Source organism: Mastigoproctus giganteus, chromosome 3 (genome assembly GCF_048544385.1).
Source record: "Mastigoproctus giganteus isolate SK-2022 chromosome 3, ASM4854438v1, whole genome shotgun sequence".
Taxonomy (NCBI): Eukaryota; Metazoa; Arthropoda; class Arachnida; order Uropygi; family Thelyphonidae; genus Mastigoproctus; species Mastigoproctus giganteus.
The window spans coordinates 191,979,397-191,991,770 of NC_143577.1; the positions used below are offsets into that span (position 1 = coordinate 191,979,397).

At 32.8% G+C, this 12,374-nt stretch overlaps 1 protein-coding gene across 1 annotated transcript in view; it reads left to right on the top strand.

The window, feature by feature from the left end:
- The window catches only part of LOC150088526 (short-chain dehydrogenase/reductase family 9C member 7-like), a 53,679-nt gene extending 43,803 nt beyond the window's left edge, over window positions 1–9,876 (top strand). Inside the window, exon 4 of the mRNA XM_090370789.1 lies at window positions 9,521–9,876. Within this exon, the coding sequence (XP_090226915.1) occupies window positions 9,521–9,841 (321 nt within the window). The 3' untranslated portion in view covers window positions 9,842–9,876. The remainder of the gene's footprint in view (window positions 1–9,520) is intronic.
- The last annotated feature ends 2,498 nt before the right edge of the window (window positions 9,877–12,374 follow it).

The window sequence follows — 12,374 nt, forward strand, 5'->3', positions numbered from 1 at the left end:
TGAATACCATCATTTTGTAAGACATAAGCGAGAATACCAAATGAAGACAGAAAATAATATCTTGATTAAAAATATAACTTATTTTGGTTAAAAAGTAAAGGAGGAGGTAATAAAATCTAAATAAAATTGCTCATTTATATTAAATGTATCCCACAGCATTAAATATATAACTATTATTATAGTAATGGAAGAAGGTGATGCAAGAAAGCAAGCAAGCATATGAGCTTATGTAGCATCAGCCAAAAAAAAAAAACAACAATTTTGCACATCAACCTCTAAAAGTTTGTCCAGTTCTTCCTTGAATTTATTAAACCTTATTAAGCAGGATGTGTGTGGGTCTTCAAGACCCTGCACAATTTCAGCAGTTTAATGCTCTGTCTATTCGGGCCACAAAGCTGAAACTCTCGATCCTTTCCACAAAAGTTTTTTTTTTTTCTCTACTGAAAAATTTCAGAACTATTATTAATCAAGCAAACAAATAAAAATGCAGGATCAAATCAATCCTAGTCTCAATAATTATATGCATATGCAGGATAGATATGCGGAAGTTTGCCTTTAGCCAGTGTGTGGTTGATTGCTGGAAGAAACTTCCATCTGTCGTTGTAGAAGTTGATAGCTTAAATAGTTTCAAAGGAGAACTAGACAAACTTTTGGAGCGAGTGGATGGGTGTAATTAGAAGGCTTTTTTTGGTTTATGCTATATAAGCTTGCTTTCTTGCATCATGTGCCTTTACTAATGCTAAAAACATGAATTTAAAATTGTGTCATCTATTGCATACAGTGAGTTTTATGGCAGCGTATCCAATTATTATGCTCAGAGGCTTTGCATCATGGAAGATTCTGGCTAGTGTACAATTCTTGAAGCATGCAAGTTATTTATAATTTTAAAATAATAAGCAGCCAAATAAGAGAGCTGATGAAATATGTCTAAAGCACACCTGAAGTACTATACAGATTTTGTTTAAAAAAAAAATAATAATAAATATGTTTTTAATATAAAAAATGGATTTTTCACAGTTAAAGGTGGCATCAAAAAGTAACAATTTTGAATTATTTCATGTCAGTTTTTAAGATTTCAGCTATGTGAACTAAGCAGACAAAGAGCACAATTTCTGAAATTGTGCAGGGTCTTGAAGACCCCATATACACAGCTCCAAGTTAAGATTTAAAAATATTGTTAATATAAATGAACAAATTTATTCAAAGATTTTGTTAAATCTTCTATTTGTTATATGGGGTAATTTTCACCCCATTTAACTGAGTGCACATATGATAACTCAAAAAACAATGGTACAACCAATTATAAGTTAAGTTCTAATTAATTCAATTAAGCCTTATTTATTATGCTAATTTTTAAAAAATAAAATTATACATGATTTTTACTTTCACTAATAGATCAGCTGCTGGGAGTCAATTTTTATGGGTAGATTTCAAAAATAATTCCTAAGTTCACATCACCAAATTTCTCCATATACATACAGGTTTTTTGTGTTTACCCAAAATATGTATATCTTAATACAGTCTAGGGAAGTAGATATGACACTGATATATTATTTATCTGCTGTTGTTGTTATTTGGTTTTTAGGAGCATTAGCAACTAAGGCCATATTGCTCCGGGATATGCGGTGGTCATTCCCTGACCTTTCCGCATCCTCCGTATTTGGTGGTGACGGGCTCGAACCCCGGTCTAATCAAGAAGCGTGTGCTACGCACTGCTGCTCCTTCCCACCTGGTTACAGAGGCGCCTTTATTTATCTGCAAATAATAATGTCTGCATGGGTTCATAGATGGCAGTAATATTGTGAGGGTTAACATATTCAACTTGTCTGAGTCCCATCTCTCTCTCTCTCTCTCTCTCTCTCTCTCTCTCTCTCTCTCTCTCTCTCTCTCTCGGAAGATGGTTGTGAGTATGTGTACAGTTTATCTGCATACTATTGCTGTGTTTTGCTTAGCATTGTATTGTTAAAATGTTTAAGCAGAAGCATAGGAGTGATTGAATTACCCTCACAATTTCTGGTGTGTGTGTATGGACTGTTTACAATAAAAACTCAGTCGAAGGAAATCTACAATATCCCTAAATGTGCATAACTTTGTACTTGCAAGTACAAAGATTACGATTGCAAGATTGGCGATGAGGACAAAACTTGGACCTCACATATGTGCTATGTTACCTACACCACAAAACTAAGGATGTGACTAACTGGGAAAATGACTAACTGGGAAAAGTATGCCTTTTGCTGTTTGTATAGTGTGGCAAGAACAGTCTGACCACACTAATGGTTACTCTTTCTACATGATAAAAATATCAGGGATATCCCAAAAAAGTTAAGTGCAGCATCAAATATCCTAACATATCATCTTCAATAAGACCTTCCACATAATGAAAACCTGTTGATTTCAGATTCTCCAAAATCATGGAATAAAAATAATGTGTCTTAGTTTGTAATTTAAACTTATTTAAACAGAAAGCAGAACTTGTTTGTTCTAGGTTACAACAATAGAAGTTACTTGAAGGCAGAAACTAAAATTATAGTATATTACATAGTGTTTTCAAATTCATCACAAAGCATTTTCAAAATATTTCATTGTGGAAGCTGGTATGTGGTTCTGTAAAGATATCAGTGGGCTTGTGAACAAACTGGGCATTGAATGCAATCCTAATGAGGGCATATTTATATATGCTATTCATTAGCATTTTTATTTTGCAGCAAAATGAAATGCAATAGTTTTGCTGCAAAATGAAATGCATTCCCATCTTTATTCTACTTTATGTTGTTGTCTTGAAAGAAACAAATGAAAGTATATCCAAGCTCCTAAGCACAATAAAGTACCCTGACTTTGTTTGGACTCTCTCTGGTAATCTTAAGGTAATTGGATGACCCACTGGTCTACAGGGAGATTTCACAAAATACTGTTGTTTTCTATGTTTGCGCAACAGAAAAACATTATATTGTGCAGTAGTCGAAAAAGAGGGAGCAAATTTTTTATCAAATTTTTTCTTCCACCTTTGCATATAAAGCTTGGAATTATGAAGAATTTTGTTAAGGTTGTAGATAAAGAAGGGAGTGGATTCTGCTACCTAACTAAGGGAAGCGTTTTCCAATTTAACAGATGTGAAATGAAAGAAAATTTTCTTTGGGCCTCAAATAAAGACTCTTCAAAGACTAAGTATTTGAAATAAAGCACAAGATACTGAACATGCAATTCTTCAAATAGTGAACAAGCAATTCTTCTACTGAACAAGCGGCTTGAATTTCTTGGAAGAAGGGAAGAAATTAATTATGAATCTCTGGTGTAAACTTTACTGCAATGTTTTAAAGATGCAGACTGCCAAATATCTTTTAAAAATTTATTCCCACCTTGGTTTTTTAACTCAAAATTTGGAAGATGTAAGTGATGAGCAAGGGAATGCTGTCATCAGGACATATCCACAATGGAAAAGCAGTATGAAGGTTGGTAGAATATTGCTGTTTCTTAAGAGGGGAAAGCAAAATTGACTATAAGAAACTCTCTTAGTGGCAAACATTTCTAAGGAAATAGAATATATGTAGTGCATTATATGTTTGATTAATATTAATGAATAATACATATGCTATCTTAATAATGAATGTCATTTTTAAGATACCATATGTATTTTTTTGACATTTGAAATTGATTGTTAAGTTACTAAAATTTCAGTATGTCTTTCAATGGGAATGTGAAATTTTTGGAATCAGCTGATCAATTTTTTTTTTTTTTTTTTTTTTGGCCAATCAGAATACTATTGAATATTTACAAAAATTGTAATACAGTTATTTTAAAAAATAACTTCTAAATTTGTTCCACCACAACCTAATATACAGTCAGTGCTTGTATAACATTTAATAAAAGTAAGCAGCAGGATGGAAGCCTCCTCAATGATTCATGTTGAGGGTAATGGACCATAATCTGCCACACTGGTCCAGTGTAGGTTGGCAGACCAACCACATTTAGCAGTCAAGGGCTTGAATCCCAGGTTTAGTCAAAGAATGTGTGCTACTGCACTCCCACCCCTAACCACTCGGCTACGGAGGCAAGCTACCTCAAATAAGTTACAAGATTGCCATAGTTATGGTGCAACATCATATGGATTGCTTTAAGAATAGAAAAAGTTTCTTGAAACCTAAAGTAAATTACAGACTGCTTCAGACTGTGAAAGTGAAATAGTTATTTAAAATAAAAACTAAGGCTTATGTGAGAAGCTGCACAGCACCAAGATGTAACAATTAAAGGAATTCATGGGAAAAAAAAAAGGAATTCCTATGGTTCTGTGCTAGATACATTGTGATCAGACTTGAACTGATGTGTGGACTACTTCTTAATGAAGCATATACAGGGTGTGTCAAAAATATTGGTACAAACGTTTAGGGGAGGTAGGTAACATCTAAAGGAATGTGAATCGCATAGGAACCCATAACCAGAAACGTCACTGTAAGTCGGTAGATGGTTTCTCCAAGAAAGTGTTCAAGACTTGAATTTATCAGCCTATGTTTTGTTCATGGATGAGGCTTATTTCACTCGGGAAGGCTTATTCAATCAGCACAATGCTCATGTGTGGGCTCACGACAACCCACACGCGGCATAACATCGCAATAAATGTGTGGGCAGGTATGGTCAGTGACTGCTTAATCAGCCCATACCTGTTACCATCTCACATGAACTCCGCTAAATATCGGATCTTTCTTGAACAAGTTCTACCAGGGTTACTTGACTATGTTCCAGCAAATGTGAGATGCAATTTGGTTAAAACATGACGGGGCACCTGCCCATTATGGAAGGTGTGTTCGTGACCATTTGAACAGGCATTTTGGGCATCGATGGATTGGCCGTGGTGGACCTGTTGCCTGACTCCCATGCTCACCTGATTTATCGAGCCTTGATTTCTTTCTGTGGGGGGGCCTCAAATCTATCGTGTATTAATCACCTGTGGAGACGGAAATGGATCTCGTGGCGAGACTCTTCTGCGCTGCTGCTACTGTCAAAGAAACTCCAGGTGTGTTCGACCGTGTCCACCAATCCATGCTGCGTCGGTGTCACGCATGCATCGTGTCTCATGGTGGAGCCTTCGAGCATCTGATGTAACATCATGAAATGCATCCATCTCATACTCCATTGTTAATATTATGTCAAATAAATGTTTGCCATTAATTACTGTCTTGTGTCATTTCTGCTTCTTGTGCCTCTGCTACTACTTTCCTGTGACGTTTCCAGTTATGGGTTCCCATGCGATTCACATTCCTTTAGATGTTACCTGCCTCCCCTAAACGTTTGTACCAATATTTTTGAGACACCCTGTATATAAGATTTGTACCAAAATGTATTTTGATACAAATTACTTTTGCTTGCTTTCTTTTCTTTTCTTTGATCAAATTTCTTTTTGCTTTCTCTGTTAAATTAGTGGTTTGGTTTAAGTGTGAGGGTTTAGGTTAGGCTACTAATATATTTGCTCTAAACAGATGTATAAGTAGCCTAAGAAATCAAATAAGCAGGTGATTAAATAGCATCAACAAATTAAATATTAATTATGGAATGTGAATTAAGGAAAAACATGGTAAAGGATTACAATGACTTTGGTTATTCTTAAATTATTTTAAATTTTATGCAGTTACAAACTAACCAAATTGTCTCACCATTCCAAATGGAATGGTGAGACAATTTGGTACCTGAGGAAATATATCAGGTACTAAAAGTTTAATGCATTTTAAATATAGGGTCAAAAGGTCAATAAATTCAAGAATTACTGTTTACACCTACATCTGTAAGGGAAAAAAAAAAGAATGTGCAGAGTGACAAATCAGATAGTACTCTCAGTGGTATCCCTAATAATATAGGGAATTACAGGAAAATTATCATCTATGATACCTTTTTCATTAGTTAAAAAGTTTTATTCATTACAACTATAAAAATATTCATGCACACCATTTGGACAGGTGGTGAGCATAAAAATATGCAATTTGAATAAGTATCAAGCACTAGTGTGCTGCAGAACCCCCCTCCAAAAAGAAAACAAAATAGTCATCTTCCCACATGCCACCAGGATTACATGGGATTTTCTGTGGCACACTGGTGCTAGCATACTTATTCAAATTGCTTATTGCCCATTTCTGCTTTGGATAATAACAGAATAAGTAATAAAAAGGAAGCAAGAGAAAAGAGCTAGCTTGTAGATATTAAATTACTCAAGTAGGGCTTAATCAAGAGTGGGAGTATATATGAAGGCACATCCACACCAAAAACACAAAATAACTCCACTGAAAATTACACATATGCTGCCAACTAACAAAAATCAAAAACAAGATATATTATAAATCCAATACGACACCAAATAACAAACACAGAAAACATGTCTGATGGAAGATAAACCTCTAAAGAAGTTAATGTATGTAGTGTGCTACATTTCAGGTGTGTTAGCAAACAGTAATACTTCAAGATTTATAATAAAAAAAAAAAAAAAAAAAAGCAGAAACTTTTATTGCACAAACCAAGAACTTGTTTCTGCACACAGAAATAATAGTAGTGGCAAATGATGCAAGAAAGAAAGCTTATATAGCATCAGCCAAAAAAAACAAACTACACACTTCATCCAATTCATATCCTCTAAGAATCTGTCTAGTTCTTCCTTGGGTGCCTCCGTGGGCAGGAGTGCAGTGCATAGCACACGCTTCTTGATTAGACGAGGGATCAAGCCAGATGCGGAAATGTCAGGGAATGACCACCGCATATCCCTGGAGCAATATGGCCTTAGTTGCTAATGCTCCTAAAAACCAAATAACAATAACAACAATAGTTCTTCCTTGAAATCATCTGCCATATTATCCATTATTCCTTCAATCAGTATATGGCAACAAACATAATGCATGAAGATGCTAATGCTAATAATATCCAGTGCTTCAGATACTATATTTTTTATTTTTATGAAAAAGCCCAAGTATGAAAGGTACTGGAACCTATAGTAATTAATACTATGCATGGGTTAATGGTTGAGAAGACAGAAGTAGATACAGAAATAATAGTAGCGGCTTCCTCCCCATACATATCACATATATGTGATATGTATGGGGAGGAAGAAATAACTGCAAGTTTTTTTTTTTTTTTTTTCTTGGTCCGATTTTAATGAAATTTGGGAAAGCTCAACAAATCTAACAGTGCCACATATAAAATTTCATAACAATCTATATACTGAGAGTCAAGCTATTACATGCAGATTGACAGACAAAGAAATAATAATTGCCAGATTTCCACTGGTCAAATTTCAATTAAATTCGGCATGGCTTGACAAATTTTTCTAAAAGAGCCAAATGTAAAATTTCATAAAATCCATCCATTGGGAGTAGAATTATTAAATACAGATGGATGAACAAAAAAATAATTGCTGAATTTCTGACCCAAATATAAACTTTTATGAAAATTTTATATTTGTTCTCTCCATCAACTAGGGATCAAGTTGTTACATGCAGATAGACATATAAAGTGAAGATATAAAAGACAAAATGCAATTTTCTGTTTAAAAAAAATTGAGATAATAAGGTCAAACACCGAATTAAAAAGTTTACAAGATAATTTAAAAATCTTGATTTTGGTTAGGTTGTCTTAAATACCTTCAGGTTCTGCAAAAAGAAATTTAGCATACTATATCATAATTGGCAATATATATTGTGAACTGATATATAACACATTAATAAATTATCAAAAATTAAAACATGAATAAATGGTCATTCTTCAGAGTTTGCTATCATCATAAGTGGGGTCCTTCAAGGTTCAGTACTAGGGCCACTCTTGTTTCTGATCTTCTTGACTGATATAGATGAGGAAATAAAGGATACAATGTTGAAATTTACAGGGGGATGAAGGTTAATGACAAGTCAGGCTTGAGGTCCTTCAGACTGGTTATTATTATTTATTTATCAAAACATATATTATGAGTTAATTGGTATATTCTGATTGACTCATAATATATGTTTATAGGAATTCTAGAAACATTATGGGCAGAAATATGTGAACCAGTGTAATGCTGACTTTTTGTGTATTCAATATTTAATAAACTTGATAATGGTAGAGAACTAATAGTTTTATGATTTCAGGTTTTTATTTTTTTTATTTTTTTTTTTCCAGCACAGTTAACATTAATAATTGTATCAGAAAGAAAGGAGCTGTGGTATGGTCACATAACAATTTAATTAAAATTAAGGAACTGTCTGATACATGTGGCAGTATTGCTGAAACTACTGCTACCCATATACAATGAAGAAATAAAATAAACTAATTAATAAAATCAAGTAATAAAAAGTAAATAACAGAAATGTAAAGACCCTACCTTCATCTTAGGAAGAACACTTCACAGAATTCCATAATAGTGTCACTGTTGCCCGAATTCAAGCACAAAGACTGCGGACGTGTGTCCCTCTAATCACAGGATAAGGGAATTGTAGCTGCGATTTCATTTGGGTGACTACAGTTATGGGTACCCAAAAGTCATATATTCATAGTAAACTGCTGAAAAACAGCCGAACCTTCACTGTCCCTATATGACCAGTGAAATTCTGTACTTTCAGCTCCCCCTTCTCTTTCTCACTTACACATTCTTTGTGTGATTTGGCCACCTCCTTTCTATTTCTTTTTATTATGTTTGTTAGTAATTGCTGCAATTTAGTTAATTTTTTGAATTAATTCATTTATTTTGTTTTGTTATCATTATTTTTCCAGTAGTATGAATTTCTACTTTTTATTTTGCATGCTTATATTTGGTTCGGCTCAGATGATTTGCCACAAAATGTATAAAATGTAAATTTTAATGCTGACAAAGTCAACATTAAAATTTACATTTTGTAGTTCATTTTCTTATGTTTTACTGCAGAGGGTTCATCATATTTAAGTTCATGTTTTCATTAGTTTGTGTCACATTTTACATTTGTCACAGGTCATATTTTATAGTTTATTTTATTTCTACATCATATACAAGTAACAGTATACTTCCATTTGATAGTTTTAAAGTGGTGTACTCTATCATGCCATGCCACCATTTCTCTTGTGATTGTAAGTGCTGTGACTTAAAAGGTTAATGTTCATCTACCAGATGGTTTTTCAGAAACCTAGACATTGAATCATGTAAGACATTTTCCTAAATTGAATGTATAAGCTGCATGTGCCAAGGCATCATGAGTTCCAAAACAGTTCTCTTGAATATCGAACTAAATATTATATCAACTCTTAAACCAAGCGGGCAGTATTTGAAAGCTCATCATTAGGGAGTCTTGGTTTTTAAAATTTTCAACATTTTAGTTTCAATTACAAAGTTCATTTCCTATAATTACTATAATTGTCAATTTCTTCAAATTCAACACATTGCCCATTTGATTTAGTTACAGAATTAGTTCCTATATGCTTAAACTTATGGAATAAATACCCTGTAGTTGACATAGAAATATTACAATATTTTCATTACTTGTAATTTTACTGTCAGAGATCTTATATATAAGACATACAATATAGAAATTTTTTTCAGCTCCAGAAGGAAGATATTGATGAGATGTGGGCAGGAATGAGTGAAGAAAAGAAGATATTTTATAAAGATAGCTTCAAGCAATGGAAACAGTGGATTTCAAAGTTGGCCAGACAAGACAGCAAGGTCACAAAAGATTTAATTAAGCAGCTTCTAGAAAGTATGGAAGAAGCTATATTTTCAGATGTGCCAGAAAAGCGTTATGTTATCCTTTCAACTATTTTTAGAATAAAATTTAAGTTTATAAATATGCTTTGTGAAAAATTTAAGGATAAACTTATACAATATATGTTTCAAAAGGAAAAAAAATATCAAAAGCCTTAAAGATATTTTCCTGGATTAATACACATGTATATATAATGCACCACAAAATATTCAAATTATTTTAAATTAATTAAGATTTGGTGCACTGACACTGTCTATCTAATATTCTGAATAAAATATGTTGCAGAACACAGACTGTTATTCTCACTTTCAATAATAAAGGAATTTTTTGAAAAGTTAAAATATAGCATATATAACATCCTTGACATAATATATTTACTTTTAGTTTCCATTTTTAATTTTTTGTTTTAACAAAAACAATCAAATATTGCTGTCATATTTTCAATACTATAAAAATACAACCATAAAACATTTAGAGCTTAAGATAAAAGTATTTTTGAAAATTTAGAACTCACTGAATTTAGAATCCTCCTTTAAACTTGTATACGAACTGCCATATAATCATTATGCTTAAAAACCACAAAAATTATATTCAGATAATATACTTTTAAGGAATAAGCCATATGGGATATGTTTATTTTCTGTGATTTGTGATTTTCTGTGATTTATGTTAGTTTTTTTTTTTTTAAATAAATTTTTGCTAACTGACAAGTCTGTTCTATAAATTATTTCCCAGTGTATATTGAAATTTTAAATAAATGCAAAGTATGTCTCAATAAACACTATTAATTAGCGTTTCATATGAATTGAGGTTAGCAAAAATATTTTCTTCAAATTCCATATAACACATGATTCTGAAACATCAATGAACATAATGCTTTTTATTTTGTATATAAACTCTGTTCTTCACAACTTAATTTTACTGTACAAAATTACAAGTTTAGAGGATAATTAAGAATTTCAGATTCTCTCTTATAAATGATTTAAATTTATTTTATTTTATTGATGCTATATAAGCTTGCTTTCTTGCATCATATGCCTCTACTAATGCTAATACAATATAAAAAAAACCTCAATTTTCTAGGTGGCTAAGATTACTTTAAGACCGTTACAAAGCAAACCATTCATCACAAGAACTTTGAAAGGATAAAATAATGCCAAAAACAGTTCAAAATGCAAACGTTTGAGTGGCCCATACCAGCTCATCTACAAAGCCATTCCTGTGTGAACTTACAGATTTGGAAGACTGTGATACATATCAGATTGTCCTGTACACTGTTATTATACATCAATAAATGTTCACTAGTGGTTCAGCACTGCACACTTGAGTGTTTATGCTGTCCATAGCAAGCAAACTACAGCCACTTTTCCTACTTTGCAATAATATATGAAAGCTATATTTATATACAGGTCCCAGAGTGTTTTTTGTTCTGTGAATAAACTATTTGTCTCTGTTTCAGATGAATGATCCTTATGCCTGTTGGCTGAATAAAAGTTTGAAACCAAATCATTAGTATTACTGGTATGGTGCAAAGAAGCCTTCAGCTTCTTTGCACCATACCAGTAACACTAATGATTTGGTTTCAAACAATGATTTGGCTGGTGCAAAGTGTGAATGTGCATCTGTAAATTTTGGCTCCTACTCTGCAATCCATTTAAGTATTTTTCCTGTGATTCCACCATGTTTCAGCTTATAGAGTAACCTCTCATCACATTATTATTACACTCATGTCTGATGTAATGCTACTGGCATGACATGAGTTGCTGTATTCATGTTTGATGACATATCCCTTTAAACAATCTTATAACCAAGCATCAGAGGGGTTCTGAATGGATGAATAATAAGCACACGTTCAAAAAGTGACCTATTACTTGGACATCACATAATGTTGCCCTGAGAAAGTTCTTCGTTTTAAGTGTGAAATGGAAGTAACACAAAGTGATTATGTAATTAATTTATTTTAATCTTGTGTTACTTTTTATTTTATGCTTTGTTCATATGAATCCTGGATTACTTATATTAATTTCTTGGTAATTTGGCATGCCATTTGCACAGAGAGAGCGAGAGCATCATCCAGTAATTTAACATCACAGTAAAGAATGGATCATTGAGTGGATGCAAAGAGGATTACACCTCATTGTCAAATTACAGCACTGCTCTCTGTGCCTATTAACCACATTGGATTACAAAATAACCAACAGCTATTCAACATTTGATTCATTTTTGGCACCTTCATTACTCTCATTAAGTGTCACCACCAAATATGGAGAATGCGGAAAGGTCATGGAATGACCACCGTATATCCCGGAGCAATATGGCCTTAGTTGCTAATGCTCCTAAAAACCAAATAACAAACTAACAAACTCTCATTAAGCACTCTACCAACCTTTATATCATCTGCAAACTTAGACATTAAGCCTGAGGTACCTTCATCAATATCAGTAAGAAATACAGAAAACAACAATGGGCCCAGCACCAAATCTTGTGGAACTCCACTAATAATATTAGGTAATTAATAATTACATTAGTAATGTAGTTATTATTAATAATTAAATTCACACAAATTAATTATTTACCATGAAAGGTTTGTTGTACTGAAAATTTGAATAAACAAACTATGTAAATGTTTAAAGTATGTTTTTATCCTGAAGAGATTATTCATCTAGAAACTTTCTACATGTATCTGCTTGT